Source organism: Chroicocephalus ridibundus, chromosome 7 (assembly GCF_963924245.1).
Source record: "Chroicocephalus ridibundus chromosome 7, bChrRid1.1, whole genome shotgun sequence".
NCBI lineage: Eukaryota > Metazoa > Chordata > Aves > Charadriiformes > Laridae > Chroicocephalus > Chroicocephalus ridibundus.
In genome coordinates this window covers 17823003-17842978 of record NC_086290.1, presented here as the reverse complement: position 1 = coordinate 17842978, position 19976 = coordinate 17823003, and the positions used below count along the sequence as shown (strand labels likewise).

Here is a 19976-nt window from a genome sequence, read left to right as displayed (position 1 = left end):
AACGGGGGGAGAGCGCTCGCTGCCTTCCTGCAAAGATGGAGCAGTACCTCCACCCCAAACCCCCTTACCTGCTCCAGGAGAGATGGAGTGCCGTAGGGATGCAGCCAGCTCCCAGCCAGGAAAGGCCACGCGCTCCCCCCAGCTCACATCCCCAAGCTGGTACATTCCCCCCTCTTCCTCTCGCCTGCAAATAAATCCTCCCCCCCTCCCAGCCTCACCATTTGCCCTCCCCAAGAGACCAGACAGGGACCAATCTGTGCTGGCTGGGGTTTTATTATTTATTAATTCGAACTTACAAAAAGAAAAAAAAAATAATAAACCAAACAGAAGCATTTTCACACCCTGTCAAGGTCAGGGTGGAAGGAAGGGAAAAGAAGGCGATGGTTATAAAACAGGACCCCGGGGGTAAGGAAGAGGCCATGCTCTGGCCTTGTTACGCAAGGCTGCGAGGGGAGGAGGGAAGGGAAACGATGGGATTTAAGACACTGTTGGCACGACATCGCAGATGATCAGCAAAATGAGCTACTCGAGGAGGGTGGGGTGGGGGAGAGTAATCGAGTAGCTGCCCAGGCTTGCCTGCAGCCAAGCGCAGGCAGAGCAGGCTGTGCTGCAGCAGAGCCCGGCAGCTCCTCGGCTGCTTCTGAGAGAGCCTGCTGCAGCCACACTGACCCCTCGGCACAGGGAAGGCAGGTAAGCGGCTGCTGGTCCACTTTAATTGCAGCGGGGCCGAGGCAGACGCCAAGGCAGGTTTGAAAGCTTGAAATGGATGCAGCCGGCTGGCAGAGATGAGCTGGAGGAGGGGGGGGAAAAGGGAGGGGGGCCAGGACTGAGAGACGCCTGGCAGGCAGCAGCGGGCAGGGAAGCCGGCATACCTGGATCCCGCAGGATGTTGCTCCCAGCTGTTCTGCGGCAAGGGATTATCGGTCAGTGGCCTGCTGACCACCACAGGGCAGGTTCTTCCCTAACGCTGAGCTCTGTCTGACGAGCCAGGCAGCAGCCCCGCTGGGCAGGACCTGGACTAGATGGGAGGCCAGCACACATCAGCTCCCAGCCGCTGGCTAGCTGCGGGAGCGCACTATTTACAGCGCAAGAGCCACAGTCCTGCTGTCTTCTCCTCCCCCAGAGCCCTGGGAAGCAAGCTTATGACGCGTGGGTTCATGGCAAGTAATCCACCCCTCCTCTTGGGGCGAGCACCGCGGTGGCCCAGCTCCAACCACTGCCTCCACGTCAAAGGAAAGGAAGAGAAGCTTACTGCGCCAGCCAGATGCAGAGCCAGGAGCAAGGATGTGTTGGCAGGGAAGAAAGCTGTCCCCAGGCTACCTGCAGCTGAGTAGCAGTCTTAAGAGGGGATAAAACAACGGGATCAGCTTTTATTCAGCTCACTCATCTAAACAGACGTGTAAACAAGGAGTGACAAGGAACTGGAGGGACAATGGTGCGCACACCCAGTGTCACGCACCGCTTGGGTGGAGGCTGAGCTAGCTGAAGAGCAGACATCTGCACTACCCCCTGCCTGGCGGTGAGGGCAGAGATGCCAGCCAAGCCTCCTGGAGAGACAGGGATCTTTACAGATTGTTTTTATTGATTTTTTTCTTTTTGAAGCTGTGGTATCAGCATTTGCTGGTGTTGCGATCCCCAGAGGCATGCTGCATTGCTACAGAGCAGCCCTTTGGCTGGGCAGGATGGTCCGAAAGGACGGCAGCCAGCTGGCATGCCCAGTTTGTTATGAAGAGGTCACCTGTTCCTGGTTCTTTGTAAACCTGAGCTGTTTCTTCCCCGGTCCCCCACCCCCCCCAGCAGTCATTGCGGAGGAAGAGGGATGCCCCGTGGGTCAGTGACTTGACCCTCTTGCAGGTTCTTGACAAGCTGAGCAAGCCAGCGCTTTGTGGTGGTGTCATCCTTCAGGACCTGGGCGAAGGTGGTGTCCTTCAGTTGGTCAGGAAGGCACTGCCTGAGAGCTTCACGTGCCCTACATCAAGAGACAAGAAACAGGGCCCAACAAATAAACTCACAGGGGCAAGAGGGGAACAAACACCATGGGGACACGATGCTCCTTTGCCTGGGGGTCTCGCTGGCGGGGCCAGCCAAGGAAAGCACCGAGCAGCAGCACATGGCAGGCGGCCAGCCAGCACAGCTCCCATCCCTCACACTAGACCCCACCAAGCCAAGCCCTCTGCCCTGACACCCATCAGTCAAGAGCCACGCAATGTCAGGAGAGGCTGAGACAACAAATGCATACCCAGGGGCTCTGCGCAGAGCTGCTAATCAGCTGAGGGAATACAAACTGATTTCAAGCTGAATTTCATCTATTGGTTTCTACTGCCAACAGGCCACGTGATGCAGAAGAGGGAGAGCATAGCATACCTTCCACACCTCAGTCCCTCCCTCATACCTAGTCCAAGCTACATTTGAGCTCGGGCAGTTGTAACCTGAACAGCTTGAATCTGCACAAGCCCCACACCGTCACCGTTTCTCCCATGTACCATAAAAGCTCCTGGGACTAGCAATAAAAAAAGCAAAGAGACCAAAAAAAAAAATCCACCCATTTTCCACACTGAGCTAAGGGTGACGGAAGGACAGACAAGGAACCTTGACCCTCCCCCCGAATGGGCATTGTGGAGAACTGCACTTCCAAGGGAATGGGAGAAGCCCCTGCCCAAACTCCTAAAATGTTTACCTGGGGTTATCAGAAAGGCGAAGGTAGCAGCGGACGACGTGTTTCAGCAGACGTGCTGATGGCTCCTTGGAGAGCTGCAGGACCATTTTACCCTGTTTGACAGAGGCCAGTGCCACCAGTTAAAGTCTTTGTAAGAGCAGCTTCACAATCAGCAGCGACTGGGAAAGACCATTAGATCACTCACTCTGGCTTCCCACACATCACAGCCCATTACCTTTCATCTAGATGCCCTCGCGTGGAGCCCAGCGCTCTGCTTGCCAAGATGCCTTTGAGAAGAGCAGCTAGCCACGACTTGCAAAGGATTCTCCCAGCAGCTCGGGGAAAGCTTGTCTCATCTCTGTTTTGTTTTTAACTCCCCAGGACTGCTTAGTGGTCCAACTCTCTGCTAGATTAAAGAGAACCTGGGGTTTCCTCCTCGTGGAGGAAGGTGACTGTATCCCAAACACTTTGATAAGCTCAGGATGAGTCACGCTGTGAGGTGTGTTCCCAAGCTCTGTTCTCATCTGCGCTGCCTTCATTTCAATGCCCTTTTAAAACATTAACTATAGCCTGGGAAGCCATGCTGAAGGACTGGGCTCACCCACACCATGTATAGTAAGATCCACATCTGGTCTTATCACGCACCCAAGAGCTGTATTTTGTTTTTCTGTCACATCCTTCATTAAGCCATTACCAGGAAGCAAGACCAGGGCAGATCTCTCCAGCCCAGCCTCCATTTCTCACACCATGTAAGACTTTGCACATGGTTGCATCTTTGAATGCACGCAGCCTAGCAAACAGCGTGGACGCCCTCACACACCTGTTTTGAAGGACTTCAACAGTCTGCTTCCTCATATTTAGGAGTCCATCAGATCTGCCCAACAAGTTGGGTTTTTTCTGTGTAAAACTGTATTGGCTAGCACTAATCATTTTCTTCATTAGACAAATTCACCTGTATTTGGATATTCAGGCAGTTAGCAATTCGCAGGGCCCCCTTATCTGCCCTTTTCCAAGCTTCCTGTTCTCAGCAGTTTCCCAGGATACCAATATTTCTTCGAAATAAAGAACAACAAGCCAGAGAGCTCCTCAGACAGCTCCTAGATGGCAATTACTAACTCGCTCTTTTAAAAGCGTCTAATACATGCATAACATCTTACTCCGTTATCAGCAGACAAGGAAGTAAATCATCACCCTCATGAGACAGGAATACGCTATCCCGATTTTTGAAATAGAGAACAGAAATGTCTATGACCATTTTAATCTTTCTCCATAGTGCTATGGAATATTAACCATGTCAGTGCTTCACCCACTGGTGGGATTATACCACAGCTAGGACTTCTCCCGTGCTAACACAGCTTTACAGGCCCACATCCTTCCCTGTTCATACCTTTCCCAGCCACAGGTTCTTCCTTGGTCTCCTTCCCGCCTCTCCCCTACCCCAGGGGTTCTAATTGCATCCTTCACTTTGCCCCCAAACCACATGTACTTTCATCAAAGCCGATCCTTTTCTTGAATGCAAAAATCACATCACATTGGATATTATGGATATCAGCTCACAATTGTTCATATTTTGCTGTTTATGGGTGAATTAGGAGGTAACATTTTCTTTATGTTTGGGAAAACAGACAGACAAATAATTATTCCCAATAAAAGCATCAACATTTAGGCACAGAACCAGCACTGCAAAACGCTTAACTTAATGCTGCATTTTCTTCTCCTGAGACTGCTCTTTAAAAAGCGAACAAGCAACCACCAAACACAAAAGCACGACAATAGCTATTCCAGGGCAGACGTGTATTCCCCTTGGCAAACTCAAAGATAATAAAGCTCGAATTGGGATTATTACTCCTGGGATGAACAAATTATGAGTACTCAAACTTCTCCTTCACAGGGGACAGGGAATGGACAAAAGTTGTCTGCTCTCTCTGTGTTCCAACACAAGAATTAGAGTCATAAGCAGCAGCTAGTAGGAGCCAGGTTCAAAGAGGAAAAAAAGGAGGTTGGCCTTCCAGCCAGCAAACAGCAAACTCGTGAAACTCCTCGGTAAAGGACACTGTGGACACAAAAGGCTTCCATGGGTTCAAGGGGAGAACAGGACAAACACTGGGGGTTACTGCATAGAAAGTCCACAACTGGCCTCAGAAATCCAAAGCTGAAAACAGCTGTCAGCTGCAAGACTGTTACGAAGGCAAGTATCATATACGCTTGCCCTGCTCTTACTCCTTTGCTTAACCTGCTGCTCTTTCAACCTGTTGTGGGAGGCAGAGATGGGAAATAGATCCACGGTCTGAGCTGCGTGACCATTCTCACATGAAATTAAATAAATTCACATCCAACCAACAACCTTGAAAACTCTTCTTCTTCTCTGGAGATGTTTACTTGGTTTATCTTGGGGACTTAGTATATTACAGCTAATATGTGTTCTCTTGACATGCAAATCAGAGATATACAAAAGAAACAAGCAGGAGCAGAGAGCTACAGTGTCACGAGCAGTCAGCCCAAGAATGATCTGCCCCTCTCATCCTGTGCTCCAGCCAGAGAGCAGTAAAGCAGCTGCTGAAGAAGCCTGGCTGCTAGAGCATTATTATTTTCTTTTTTTAAAGAGAGGAAACAAAATAGTCTTACCAGTATCATGGCAACATGGGAAAACCGCTCGTAAGTCTGACAGATATATGCCAGCCCTGTGTCATCCAGGAGGATTTTCTGAAGAATAAAGGTAGCAACCTAGAATGTGAAAAAAGCAGAAAAGAAAGCATATGAACAACTTATCTAACCTGAAAAGGGGCAGCCTTTGTGCTCTGTTCTTTTCAAGGCGGTCCCAGAACTGAAAGGCCTTTCAGCAGGCAGCAAATGCTTTACCAGTGAAAGTTTAAAGCCAAAAGAAAATGCGGGACGCTACACAATGCTTGGCATCTCTGACTAAAGAAATGGACACAAAGCAGTCTGTACAAGATGACTGGATGAAGGTTGCATAAGACAGCAACTACTGCCGGGCCACTCAGGACAGCCTCAGGATTACGGCCACACTACACTAGTCATAGAGCAAGAAGCAGGGGAAGGATCTGTCGCTTGGCCCTGCCGTCTAGATGGAAAGCTGGTTTCAGTTTTCATCTTGAGCATTACTGATTCGTCACAAGACACATGACTTTCTGGAAGAACCTCAGCCAGCCATGTCAGCAGGCTTCACCAGAGACATGCACACAGAATAAAACCTATGGCCAGCCTACCTGGGTCATCGGACCAGTCTGACCACAGATCTGAGCTCATGGGGGAAAGAGGCCTCTGATCAGAGGAGACAACAAACTGGCCCGGTGTGGTGAACATTCCCATAACCATCACTAACAGCTGCTGCCCAACCTCTGCACTGCGTAGCTACAGCATTTGTTCTCTCAGGCCAAGGAAAGTTGATCCAACTCAGCCCTGAAAGTTACTCTGCAGGGCTGCAAAGGAGGGAACAGGTGCTGAGAGCAGTAAGGTCTTTCCCAGTAAAACTACCAAGCTCAGGAACTCCAGCTTAGTTTGGTGGTTTTGGTTTGTTTGGTTTTTGAGGAGGTAAAAACTCCACCCAGAGTTGCTCCCGCATTTGCAACAGGACACAAGCCAACTCTGCAGGTTACAGCCAGAGATAAACAACAAGTCTTAATTAGTACAAAAAGAATAGGTACCGTTTTGGAGAGTTCACTGCCAGACTCCATAATGCGTAAGCACAGAGGGATAATTTCTGTTGTCAGTAAGAAATTTATCACCTCTTGCTCATCAGTTTTCACCAAGGCCCCTTGAAAGAAAAACAAAGACCAAAATCAATAAATGATAAATTGCTTCAAAAAAAAATCTCACTTCCAAAGAGGTCCTGTACTTTGTCCTCTCTCAAAATCATTAGGTCTGAATAGCAGGCAGAGCAACTGTCATCCTAAATATGCTGCAGCACATGGCTGGAGAAGAAATCATTTCAGCAGCATAAAAGTAACGAAGCTGGGTTTGAAGGGTTGCTTGTTTTTCAGAAAGGGGATGCATTCTTGGCTCTCCCCCAGTGGTATCAAAAACACAAGAGGATCATGTCACCCACAGTGACTTCTGAGAAGAAGAAATGCATTTTAAGACCCTCATTATGCATTGAGAAAGAAATGTTTTCGGCAGAAAGAAGAAAAAAAACAACAAACCAGGATAAGGGGAAGACAGGGCAAATACACCCAAGTCAATCAATGACAAAAACCCAAAGAAAGCCCAGTCTGCACCCACCCACCCCAGTATCTATCTGGCTGGGCTGAGGGGGAAGGCTCAACAAGCCTGCAGGTGCTTGTAGTCACAGGAAACATATTTTTGACAATGCATCCAGTGTTTTGTTATTAGTGAAAGGCCCAGTTTCTACACACTAAGAGGAATCTGCCTCCACAACTGATGGAAAAGGAGCAGCTCCTCCTGTTAATACTACAAGACTCAAAAGATCCCAATAAAGAGAGACCTGTGATTTTGGTCGTGCAGCTCTATACCCACAGCATGAACCGCATCCAACTTGGTAAGAAACCAGTGCTCCAGCACTAGTTTGGCCACTTACCAATCACTCCGAGGCTCGTGAGCCGCAGATACTCAAACGGACGTGTCTTGCTAACTGTGTGCAAGAAGGGGTACAGGAAGAGAGGGATATGAGCCGCCAGAAAAGCTGACCTGTAGAAAAGAGAGAACATCCAATATGAGAGACGAGAAACACAAAGTGAGCACGCAATCCAGCGTTAACGTGCAGAGCCTCAGGTTGTTCCTGACAGACACCATTGCTGCTGCTCCTCAAAAAAGGGTAACAGTTCAGTCTCTTATGGAAAGGTATGAAGTAAACTTTGTACTGGATGCAGCACAAAACCTAACACGTAAACTGTCAGTTACCTGCATCACTGCTCCCAGATGACCAGGAAGAGAGCACATGCTGTTGTTTTTATTATCTCTTCCTGCCACCAAAACACTCTGCTTTGTACATTCAGTGTTGCACTTCACCTTGCAGGCATTTCACCTGCACCCATGGGCAGGGACAGTCAGCCACAATGCAGATGTAAAAAGCCTCTGCATGACAGAAATCCAGACTGTCTGATGTCTAGGCATTACCACAGTTTAAATGTGTGCAGCCATCTTTCCCCAAGTCCTCACACTGCCCTCTGACAATGCCAAAAAAACCAGACCGCACGGAGAAACCTGGAGACTGCTTTGCCAACAGAGGGAAGCTCTCTTGAATAATCATCCAACATTCTTCCTCTGTTTTCAGTTTTCAAACTTTAAACGTAAAGGTGTGTGGAGTAAAACTACCCTAATTCTTTGGATATCACCTCATGGAGGGTTGCTGTTTAACACTACTTTGCAGCAGCTGAAAAACAATTTCAGCTATGCAGCACATACTCCTCATCAGGAACAGAAGCACGAAATCATATATCTCTGGGTAATTTTCTTCTGAGTTTTAGCTACTGGTTTTGGCTGAACCAACATCTTCTTTTCCCTTGCTGACATCAGCTGGACACAGATTGAGAAAACCCGAGTCAGGCACTGGCTGAGGACTCCAGACATGGCTCTACTACTGCTCCCTTGCCACACACAGTCTCTGGGAAGGAGAATCCTGCTCATTCCACGCTTTGGGCAGCTAGTCTAAATAACTGTAAGCTCATTAAAACGAGGATCCTGCACACAGCACAAAGGCACCCTTATCTCTGGCTGGGCTCCCAGGAGGTGCCACAACCCAATGTTTTGGAAATTTGCAGGATCCCAGGATGATCCAGGGAATGCAATGCATTTAGGTCCACCATAAAGCTGTCATCCTGATAATCCATGCAAACAAGTGAAACCAGCAGGCAGCTGCCTATCTTCCAGCTCTGTCCTCTGTTCCACTTCTCTTAGTAAAAAAGAAGAGAGGAGCTTACATACTTCTGGAGTCAGACAGATAGGCTTAGCTGTCAACATCAACACCTCACAAAACTCATGCACTTGGAAACGCTTACCTCGTTTCAGGATGCGATGCAACACACTGTAGTAGAGCTAAAGCATTGCAGACTCTGTTGGACTGATGGGCTGTCAAAGTCGGAGGGTTAATTGATGGATAAATATTTACAATTTCCTAAAAATTAACAGATGAAGAAGAGTTAAAGGAGAAAAACATCAGAAGGCTGCACTAAAGCACTTGCCCAGCAAGGAACTATGACGACAGGAGATGACAGTCTGCTTTCACGAAGCATCACTTTAAAGTTACATGGCAGCCACCATGCTGCCCAGGCAAGGGCAGAGCTGGATCAGAGTCAATTTGACAAGGAGTCACAGGAATGCATTCAAACCTTAATTTCATTTAAAAAGGGTTCATTTGATTTCCTGGCTCTTTACTAGTGTAGGAACTGCTTTGTTTTCAACTTCCAGATCGAAGAGGAGTGTTGTTCTTGTGCCTAGAAGCAAAGCACACCCACTCTATTCATACTGTAGCTGCTGGTACTCTTCTAACTCAATGCAGAGGAAGCAGCTGAGGGCGAAAAATCCGATTCAGAAGTCTGACTGATTCCAACTACAGTTCCCTTCTAATTTTCTTCACTTGTTTCAGGGCCACTCTGAGAACAGTCTGACATTGCCAATCTTGCACTCTTTTCTTTCCTTCTTCAAAAGAAATTACTAGATTCAGCACTGAGAGAGAGCCAGTCATCAGCTGTAGAGTATTTTGCCGCTCAGTTTAACATGAAATGCAGGTACATTCCCTTGTAAGGATCTCCGGAGCAGTGAGCAGCATTCCATTCCCCTGCTGCCCTTCCAGCGGGCTCCCTGCAAGGGCAACCTTCTGACCAGGAAGTGCTCAAGCTCATGCAAAACAAATCAAACCAGAGATCTTACGAGTAAGACTGTTGTGGCTCTGCTATGACACTGTATGAAAATAAGCAGAATGTGATCCACAGGGACCTCATATACCCAAGAACTCACCTGTTCCCCTTCCAACTATACAAGCCGTCTAAATAGAAATCTTACAGTCTCTGCACACATCAGCTTGCTAGTGATGATTAACGGCAAATGGGCTTCCCACTTCGGCTCCCCTCACCACACGATCCAACACACACCATACACCCAGCAATGGCAATAAGGGACCCCACCAGTGCCTCCCCAGATCTGCCCCATGGGTGCACAAGCTCTGCAACGTGCTGGTGCTGCACCACAGAATAAAGATGCCACCAGTCCTACCCACCTGAAGGAGCGCTGCAATTGTGCCAAATGAGTGCCACAGCATCGGGGCAAGATCAGGCACGGACTCACGCTTCTTGCTCAGCTCCAGCAGCGCATTCTCTCGCGTCTCAGGGCTGGACAACTCATTGATCCACTGGTAGATCTTTTCACGGTCAACCTGAGCCAGCGCTGTTGGCACAGGCTGGGAGGGAGACGAGAAAACTTCAGTACAAACATTTTACTCAAATCTCACCCAAACCCTTCCCACAACCTGGCAGATAAGCAAAAAAGTGCTCAAGAAACTCCCGACTGGGGGTGGAGGAATTAAAGCTGTATTAAGATGCTCTGGATATGGATCCCTTCCTTAGATTAATCTTATTATTTCGCCTATTTGAAATACAAAGGTTTTACTTTCTGGCCTGACTCATTAGGACAGTCTTTCATAATCAGCCTATCAAGTAGTACCTTGTAACCTCATTCAGCAATATAAGACAGCCATGCTGCTACCTGTCTGTGCCAGCAGAGCTCCCGGGGAGGTCACACATACTTTAGCCAACTATAATTTGCCCCACCTGCATTTAGCACACATTCATTTCATGCTTCAAGTACAAGCTTCCACAAACTCAAAGTAAAGCAGACACTACCTCTCCAAAAACATCCATGACATTGGAACCTGCCAATTGGATTCACTCAACATACATGAGAAAAATATTCATACAAATACTAGAAAAATTCTCACTACTCCAACATCAGCATGACACTGTGCATAGCCAGTGACACCTGCTGTTAGAGCCGTCTCGTATTCATCCTATGTATCTTGTTTACATGCATGGAGCTAAAAGGGAATTTTTCAAGACTGATTTTGTGCAAAAATTCCTGTTCAAAATAAACCCAGGGAAGGGCAGATTTGTATTCGCAGTCAAGGCACATTTTCTACTACTTAGGAGAAACGCATGATTTCTCTTCTGTCTTTCTTGGAACATCAGGGAAAGAACAGCATCAAGGCCAACAAGTTTTCAAGCCAAAAAAAAAATGAGGGAGCACTGGGAAGGGAAGGAAAGGAAGAGAAAGGAGGACTGTGGAATTGTTGCATAGTCTCTGTGGAGAGGGCAAGGCACAAGTCTTTCAATGTAAGTTCATCTCATGCCTCTACTGGCACAAGCAGTACTCAAGGTGGAAACAAACGCTCAGCAGGCTTCCTAACCAGACAGTTTGGTGATTCAGATACAAAATTTTGAGGAAGACAAACATCAACATTAAAACCTCCTGTGTGAATGCTTCCAAAAGCCAGTTCAGAACCTATTCAAACATTCTGCCACAGCGCTTACTACTCAAGTAAAGCACAGCCCTGTTGGTATGCTACTGCTCCTGAGCTAGCCTGCATGCAACCAGCTCAGCATCCCCAAGCGTACGGCAATCACAGCTGGGAACAGAGAATGGACCATATTTCATTTCTTTTTTTTAGAACTCAGACTGAAACTCTTCATGCACTTACCACAACAGATGTGAGCGCTGCCTGTACCACACTGACAACAACACTACTACTAAGCAGCTCACTGAGGCACTGAAGACAACACAAAGGAGTTCAGGAATTGAAAGTGGCTGTAACCTAACCTGAAACTATATGCCAGAGTCAGGCTCCCAGAACTGCAGGAGGGATGAAGGGAGACTTATTAATCTTTGGCAGGCACATCCAGAGCTTTCTGTCTCTATTTCTGCAAAGGTTTCCCTTCTTCGTTCATCCACATATTATATCTATACTCATGTCCAAAGAGATTCTTCCCCAGCTATGGGATTCTCTCTCCCCCAGCCACTTCCATCGTATTATTTCACGTAAATGTCTATATATAAGCCAATGTGCTGTTAGCAATCCCTACACTCTTGGGGGTCAAATACCTTTTTAGCTCTTCATCTTTCCTCCTATCCTCTTTTTTCTCGTCTACTCAATTTTATTTTTTTTCCCCAGAACTTCACAGTAAATTAGTAATACTGAGAAATTTATTGTGCTCTTATAGCTGGGAGTGCAATTCCAATGGCAACTCCAACACTGGAGCTCAGAAAGAGAGAGAGAGAATGAACAAAGCTCATTTCTTTTCATTTGGGATGGTAGAGTGACAAGCAGTGTAGCAATAATGTTGTTACAATTGTCTTATCTAAAGCTTCCATCTATTTTTCTAGACTCACTGGAAGTTTCAGTTCCTGTAAGCTTAAATACATCGACCCTTTAAAAGCACAATCATGTGTTTGTGATCCCTAGAGAACACTAAGTAGATTTTCCACACAATTAAGTTTATGATATCCAATATCTGTCTTAGCCAGAACTAACTGCTTTTCACAGGCTCTACGGTTGCTCCTCTCATTTTAGTTTAAATTGAAAGATATATTTTTTCCTAATGTCCTACTTTATTGTTGTTCCCCCTTCTCCCTCTAAAACCCAAAATTCTGGGGAACCCTGAGGGCTACACACAAATCCTGCAAGCTCCGAGACAGAACCCTGTGAGGCAGGCTTTTTTTTTTTCCAAACAGGGAGAGCAAAAGTTCTCAACACAGCACAAACTAGCCACCTTTGCATCATGAAAGATCTTGTAACACCTTCCTCAACAGAAACGGCACTACCTCAAATATGCACGCCCAATTACACCTCCAACAAACCGGATTTAGGCAACTGGCTTTCTCTTCTTAATTGAGCAGTGGCTGCTAGGCAAACGGTAAAAGTACTGGTCAACTAAAGTAGAACATCAACTAACTGGATACCTGTGCTTTTTAAACTATTTTGATGGATCACCAACTCAAAATGAACTTTGAATTTCAACAGCAGGTTTGTATTGAGCTTTCAACGCCTTACTGCTAGTTACAGCTATATTTATTAGTTTTAGCCAGTTCTCGAGCCTCTAGCACATTATGCTGTCTTCAGGTCTGAAACAGAAGTGTCAGCTCTGCCACCAGCATCACTGTTGTCATGGTTTCAGTTGGGATAGAGTTAACTTTCTTACTAGCAGCTGGTATAGTGCTATCTTTTAGATTTGGGATGAAAGCGATGATAGCGCACTGATGGTTTTGGTTGTTGCTAAGCAGTCAAGGCCTTTTCTGCTCCTCACACAGCCTCACCAAAGAGTAGGCTGCGGATGCACAAGAAGTGCAGGGGACACAGCCAGGACAGTTGACCCCAACTGAATGAAGGGATATTCCATACCATATGACATGGTGCTCAGTATACGAAGCTAGGAGAAGAAAAAGGAAGGGGGAAGACGTTTGGAGTTATGGTGCTTGTCTTCCTAAGTAACTGATACGTGTGATGGAGCCCTACTTTCCTGGGGATGGCTGAACATCTGCCTGATGATGGGAAGCAGTGAATGAATTCCTTGGTTTTGCTTTGCTTGTCTGCGTGGCTTTTGTTCTACTTATTAAACTGCCTTTACCTCAACCCACGAGTTTTCTCACTTTTACTCTTCTCATTCTCTTCCCCATCCCAACTGGGGGAGTGAGCGAGTGGCTGCGCGGTCCTAGCTTCTGCCTGGGGTTAAACCACAACAACTTTATGAAGACCAATGCTCTGGCTTACCACAGCTTTATCGCAACAGCACTCACAACACCCAAAGAGATTCCTGAGCCAATTCATGACCCTACTAAGAGGTAATGTTATTTACTGCAGCTCCCAAGCACATCTCCAGAGCCAGCCTTCTCTGTCACCTTTAGTCTAAGCATACTAACCAACTGTGGTAGGAAACACTTCAATACAGAACTACCAGGTGGCATGAATTACATATAAATTAAATATACATTTAAGTGAGTCCCCAAATTGATTTCTATTCCTGAAACAGATTATTTTGTAACACAGATAGAGGATTAATGGAAGATACAACAGTCCCTCATGCATTTCAACAAGCACTTAGGAATTACATTGTTATAAAAATATAAATGCTGATTAAGAGAGTTCTTTATGATCTTGCATACCCTTCTATGCTCCAGTGTCACTAAAGTGTCACTTTAAACCAGAAGTATTTGCCAGCACTCCAAGAACCAATTTAAAGTCTCGAACACTCAAACAAAGTGGGAAGACTTAAAAAGTTCTCTTAACTCCTGTTCATAAGTACTTTACTCACTCTTGTTAGTCTAAGCAGATCTTTGAGCTAAGGTCATTTGAAAACAGCCGTAACTGCTGGTCTTGCAATATACCTCCCAAACCCAATACACACCAGAGGCTCAATCAACTCTAGGAAGCCTTACACATGCAATGAACGTGCACTTGCAGAAGGGAAAAACAAAACACAAACCTGCTCAGATGGCAGATAAGATGCAAGAACCACACACATTCAAACTCAGCTTCCATTTTTTAACCCAACCAGCCAAGATACCATTCCACTCCCACCAGCCTGAACATCAGGCAGCATCCCATCCCACCATGGCAGCTTCCTGAGAGGGAGGACGTCAAGCACCAGCTACACACAGCACTGCAAGGTACTGGGGAAAAAGGAAAGAAGGAACAGGCAGTCTCTGCCTTTCCTCCCGCTTCCCTGCCGCCCTGAGGAACTTTTTGCTACCTCCTCTTTCCCTCTGCAGCCAAGACCAAAAGTAAAAGAGCTCCCCAGAAAATAGAGTGGGTGTCTAGGCACACAGGAGGCATCCAGGCGCAAGGAGGGAGGGCGGCAGGAGGGAAGGAGGGAAAAGCCTATGTGATACACGCCGGGCAGGAGGAGGACAGCCCAGGGACCCAGCAGGGAAGCCCTCCTGGCCCCTGTGCGAGCCACACGGTCCCCACAAGCAGCAGATAAAGCCACGGCCGCCACGGGGAGGTCCACAGGAGCCCACAGGGGAGTAGCTGGGACAAGGAGGCCTACCCACTACCAAAGCCATCCCGCCACCGGGGCGCTGAGGGGAAGGAGGCCACAACCCCCCATAGACCCGCTCCCCGCGCGGCCTAGCGCCACCGGGGTCCCATCCCCAACCCCACCCACGCCCCACCGGAGCACGGAACCGCGCCTCACCGCGGCCGTGGCCAAGCTGTGCATGGTGGGAGCAGCGCTCAATGCCGGGCCCGCCTCAGGAGGCCGCCGCCATCGACCCAAGACCCGCCCTGACCCCTCACCCCGCGCGCAAGGGATGCTGGGATAGCGCGCGGGGGGGAGGGGGTGAGCGGAGGGCTGCGCGCATGCGCGCAGGTGGGGCGGGGGCTAAGCCGCATGCGCGCCGCCGCGCTGACGTCAGCGTGCGTGCGTGCGGCGTCTGGCGCTGCTGGCCGGTTCCCGCCATCCGCCGCCGCCGCCCCCCCCCTTTCCCCTTCCCCCCCCTCCCCCTCAGCGGCACCGGGACGCAGGTACCGGGGCTCGGACCCCCCCCTTCGCCTTCCTACCTCCCGCCTCGCCGCTCCGGGGCCGCTCCCGGGCCGGGCCGCCGTACGGCGCCTCTCCTCACGGCGGCCCGGCCCGGGAGCGGCCCCGGAGCGGCGAGGCGGGAGACGCGGCCCTCACCCCCTCCGCGTCACCATGTCCGTGAGGGGGAACCCTCCTCCGCGGCCCCTCCCGGGGCCGCTTCATTCATTTCTTCTAATTAATTTATTTTTAAAAATTATTTAAAATAATCCCCTCTTCCCCCCGACCCCCACCCCCGCCGTGCTGACCGGGAGCCCGCGGCGGTGTGCGCGCGTGTGTGTTGGGGGGGGGACGACTGTTTCTCGTTTTAAGTCGCTTTAAGTGTTACCGAGAAGTTCTGTGGGTTGCGGCGGCTCGGCTCGCAGCAGTTGAGGGATCGGCGTGTTGCTGACCAAAGTGGGAGAGGTTTTATTAATCTTAAGTTTATTAAGCTGAAGTTTCCTCCTGTCTAACTTTCCTTCACTGCGTTTAAAAATGCCGGCCAAACACTTCTCCCAAGCTTCCACAGAAACTTTAATCCACATTTACATCTCTCTCTCTCTCTGTAAATACTCTTTGGCCTGCCCAGTTACGTGTTTCTCCTTTTTTAACAGGTTTTAAAGGTGGAGTGCGCTCGCGCTTTCCCGTGAGAAAGCATGGCTCCGCTCAAGGTGCACGGACCTGTCCGGATGCGCAGCATGCAGACTGGGATTACAAAGTGGAAAGAAGGGAGCTTTGAAATTGTGGAGAAGGACAACAAAGTGAGTCTAGTGGTTCACTACAATGTTGGAGGAATTCCAAAGACATTTCAGGTACACCAAATATTAAGGCTTTTGTTTGAGCAGTGCATGGATTGTGCTCTTTTGTGAACAGCTGTCTTCTTCAAGGCTATTAAGTGTCACACAAACTTCCCTCTGTCACAGCATCTTGTTCCTCGTTTCCTGAACACTAATCCCTTTGTGTAGCTCTTTTGTAAATTATTCCCGTGTATTGTTAAAGGATCCATCAAGGTCAGCATCGAGATACCACTGAATGGGAAAAACCAAAAAGCAGGAAAAAAGTTACCAAAGTACATAGCATCATGTCTCATATGTTTAGATTCTTGGAATGTGTAACCTTACTGTTACCGGTCCATTTGCAGAATCTGCAGGTGAAGATCCTGAACGCTTTGTGCTAGCAGTTTTCACAGCTGAAGAGCATTTGTGTTAACACACTTGTAACCTTTCTGCTTGTTTATACAAGACTCTGCCGAAAAGCAGTTGTTACAGTTTTAGGTTTTAAAAATGTCAGGCAATGTGGTTTCCTCACTGGGAGACTGATGCAGATCACTGTTAAAGTGTCTCTTGCAACATTCAGACTAAATTGCCTTTTTTTTTTTTCATTCTACTGTTGTTTTCAGCTCAGTCTTCCTAGGTTTTTTGTGCAAAATGCCCCAAAAAGAATGTGAAGGAGTGTTTTCCTGTAAGAAATTTCCATATGACTTAAAAATATGTAGAGTATGTAAGAGCAGTTGGAAAAAAAAATCCTATCTTATTTAGTAACTTTGTAAACTGATCTAAATGTTGACTTCTGCTTTTTCATGCCACTGTTGCTTTTCATCAGTAGTGTTCACCAGACTTTTCTCTGAGCCCTTTAGTTCTGTGTGAGGACTTGGTGAAAAAAGTTCACTTTATTTTTGAAAGATCAGGTTTTGCTGCCTTAGTGTGCTGAAAAGTCTCAGCAAAGAATTTGGCAGGCTGTGTTGCTCTCAGAATCAAGGTGTGAGAAAATCGTTAGCTATGGGTAGTTCCTAACTCTGTTACTGAAGACTCGAAAAGGATCGTCTGCCTTCTCAACGTGTGATGCTGTGACTGCACATTTGATTTAATCCAGTGTTGGACCGCGTTGCTTCTGAGAAGACTGATCTCCTGTTCTCCTTGTACCTTCCCTGGGTGCTTGTTCTCGCGCTCTTTTGTGCCTGGATGAGTGTTGACGTTGTGTGACAGTGACTCGAAAGGTGGTTCCATGGGGAGGATGAGCCTATGGAACAGCTTGCCATGGCCTAAAGGGGCAGGTTTTGTTCCCAGCCTCTTACATGTGCTGGCTCTGGCATTCATCGGATCTCTCTGTGAGCTCAGTGGATGGTTTTCATGTGAATTAATTTGGGGAAAGGACCAAATGCAAGATCTGGTGGAGGGGGTGATAGGGCACCATGCAGCTGGCACCGCAGCGGAGGAGGAGGAGGAAATGCTGCATCTTTACACCTATTGTTTTTGTCTGGATGGTGGTTATTTTTCAGTGGAATCTGCTTTCTGGTCCTGTTCATCTTGAAGCAACGCAGACACCAGCACCGGAGTGTTGGTGGGAGCGAGCCGCAGGCAGGGAGAGCTGCCTGCCCCTTGTGCTGCAGGCATGTGCTTGAGTGTAGTTTGTGTGAGCTGGCCCCAGTCTGTCACAGTGCTCTTGCCTGCTGCTTCAGGTGAGGCAAATTCCTGATAATTTTGCTTTAGAAAGTAGCGTTCTCTTTTTTTTTTTTTTTTGACAAGTTGCTCTGGGATAAAAGTGGGTGATTTCCCCACGTGTTTTCCCTTTTCTGTAATGGAACATTTGAATGGATCCAGGGTTAAACTTCTTTCTACAGTGACTGGTGCATCATCAAATATCTTACGTCAAATGATACGTTTTGATGATGTTTCAGGGCTTTGGCTAAGTTGTCCTAGATGCTAGATAAGTATTAAGAGAAATACTTTGTTTACCCCCACCTCCCAAGACTTTGTGGCACTGACTGGGTCATAACAAGTGCATGGAGAGTATGGATGGAGCCCCCTCATAATAGCATTTTGAGTTGAAATAGGTTGTTTTGCACTGAGGTGGTGAAGTAACTGTAATCCCTTTGCACTGGGCTTAGTATTTTAGGAGAGGATGAAAAATTTGGAGCGCCCTTTTCAATTCTTAGGTCTTTGAAGGCATTTTTAGCTTATATTAAAAAAAAAAAAAAAAACAAACCCACAACAAAACAACCATCCTCCCCAAAAAATCGCCAAAGTACAAGGATTGAGCACAAAGTATTTCAGAAGCATGATTTTCCCAGCAAAATAAACCCTTATTTTCCGATTGAGGTGTTTTTCCAGACTCTCTTATAAACTGCTGTGTCTAGATTGACTTTCCAAGAAGCTAGAGATCTGCATGGAAAAAAAGAAATATCACTGATGGACGTGGAGTACCTCTTACTATCTCAGTCTTTTATAGACCTGAATAAATTTAAATAAAAATTGGGAATAATTTTTATTTTTAAACTTGTGTGTAATTTGAAGGAGGCAAGCCAGGTTTTAGAGCCATGTATAGCGAAACTTTTGTGTTAGACATGAACGCTAATTACACTCTATTAATTCAACATCGTTATTTAGGTCAGTAGTATGGCAGTATGCAGGTCAGGCCAAATTAGGCGAAGACTCCCATCTGATGGGCAGCATTTTACCATGTCCTGTGTTGTGCCTGATGACCTTGGCTGTGGTTTCCTATCTTCCATGAAGCACTGAGTATAGCAATATACTGGCACAGAGGTCATTGTGTAGCTAGTGCCCGATCTTAGGCAAGGCTAAAGAAGCAGCAACAAAATGAAGAATTAAGTGAAAAAGGACAAGGGAATTGAACATGAGGGTGTGCTTAGATTTGGGTTGTTGAACTTCCATGCAGCCTGCAGGTGTGAGACATTTTTTTGCTTTAGGAGTTACCCTCAACCTGTGTGAATAGTAGAGCCTTTGCTGAGCAGCCAGTTCTTATAGGTGGCTTAGCATGAAGTGACAATTAAGTAATTATATAATAAAGTAGCACCGGCATTATTAGGGAGCACAAATTCTTATTAAAATTCTCGTGCTTGACCATAACCCTGAAAGTTTTGACACCACTTAATTGCTATAATGTTGCATATAGACTAAGCAAGTTTCTTATTGACTTACTCCCTCAACAAATTTTTTAAGCTATGTCAAATCTGTCTTTCCTGTGAGCAAATTATTAGGTGAGTAGAAGTTTGTACTTAATGTTTAAAACTTTCCCCATCTTAAATTAAATTATATTTCAAACTTGATGTGGAAGTTTCAGACAGCTAAATTGGACTGCATGAAGCTCTTGCTCCTTCACATTCAAAAATGTCACGCTCAATAGCAAAATAAGTTTCAGAAGGCTTTTCCAGGAATATAGGAACCAGTGAGCTGTAATGATACTGTCCTTTCAGTCCTGTCAGCCTCCAAGATAACTGATTGCATTAATTCTGTGAGGCTTAGTGTTTGCTTGAAATGGACCAAGAAGTATTTTGGTGCAAGTGCCTCTTACCCTCTCTCTTTGAAGTGTTTTGTTTGAATTTGTAAGTGTTTTGGCCTTTTAAAAATGGATTGATGTTTATAGTCACTTTCTTGTTTTCAGCTAAGCCATAATATTAAAACTGTGACCTTAAGACCAAATGGTAGAAAACTGTGCTGCCTGATGCTAACACTAAAGGATACCAGCTTCCTGACGATTGATAAGGTACCATTTAAAGATGCAAATGAAATGCGGATGTATTTGGATGCGGTCCATCAAGACAGGGTTCATACTGGTAAGTGCAATTGTTGTAAATCATGTTAATCGCAGTTTGGAGAGGGGTTGGTGCTGTGTTTTCTTTTTTTTCACCTTTAGTGATTTTGTCCTTGTGTTACTGACTCTTCACCTTTGTGTAAATGCTTCTTTCTCGTGCTGAACCTCAATTTTTGCTATATGCCTTGCTGCTAATGTCACTTTGTCACGCTGAACAATAAGCAGAGATTAAACACGTAGGGATTGTTTAT

The 19976-nt window shown here is 46.8% G+C and overlaps 2 protein-coding genes across 4 annotated transcripts in view; one reads left to right on the top strand and one right to left on the bottom strand.

Moving 5' to 3' along the window:
• Positions 1-257: 257 nt before the first annotated feature.
• On the bottom strand, positions 258-14930 carry CNOT9 (CCR4-NOT transcription complex subunit 9). 2 transcript variants are annotated; one of them, XM_063341846.1, is made up of 8 exons: positions 14812-14930; positions 9849-10028; positions 8632-8747; positions 7212-7321; positions 6322-6431; positions 5282-5380; positions 2678-2769; positions 258-1969 (listed from the first exon to the last, which is right to left on the bottom strand). In XM_063341846.1, the coding sequence occupies exons 1-8, from the start codon at positions 14833-14835 to the stop codon at positions 1801-1803; spliced, it is 900 nt and encodes a 299-aa protein (XP_063197916.1). In that variant the 5' UTR covers positions 14836-14930; the 3' UTR covers positions 258-1800. The 2 variants fall into 2 exon arrangements, with proteins under 2 accessions (XP_063197916.1, XP_063197914.1); XM_063341844.1 differs by having other exon boundaries at positions 258-1976; positions 2679-2769.
• Positions 14931-15064: 134 nt separating this feature from the next.
• The window catches only part of USP37 (ubiquitin specific peptidase 37), a 36098-nt gene continuing 31186 nt past the window's right edge, over positions 15065-19976 (top strand). For both annotated transcript variants that reach the window (XR_010072018.1, XM_063341612.1), the window contains exons 1-3: positions 15065-15140; positions 15789-15986; positions 19576-19747. Coding sequence is in view for 1 of the 2 variants with exons in the window: in XM_063341612.1 (XP_063197682.1) it covers positions 15831-15986; positions 19576-19747 (328 nt within the window). In the remaining variant the exon portion in view is untranslated. The remainder of the gene's footprint in view (positions 15141-15788; positions 15987-19575; positions 19748-19976) is intronic.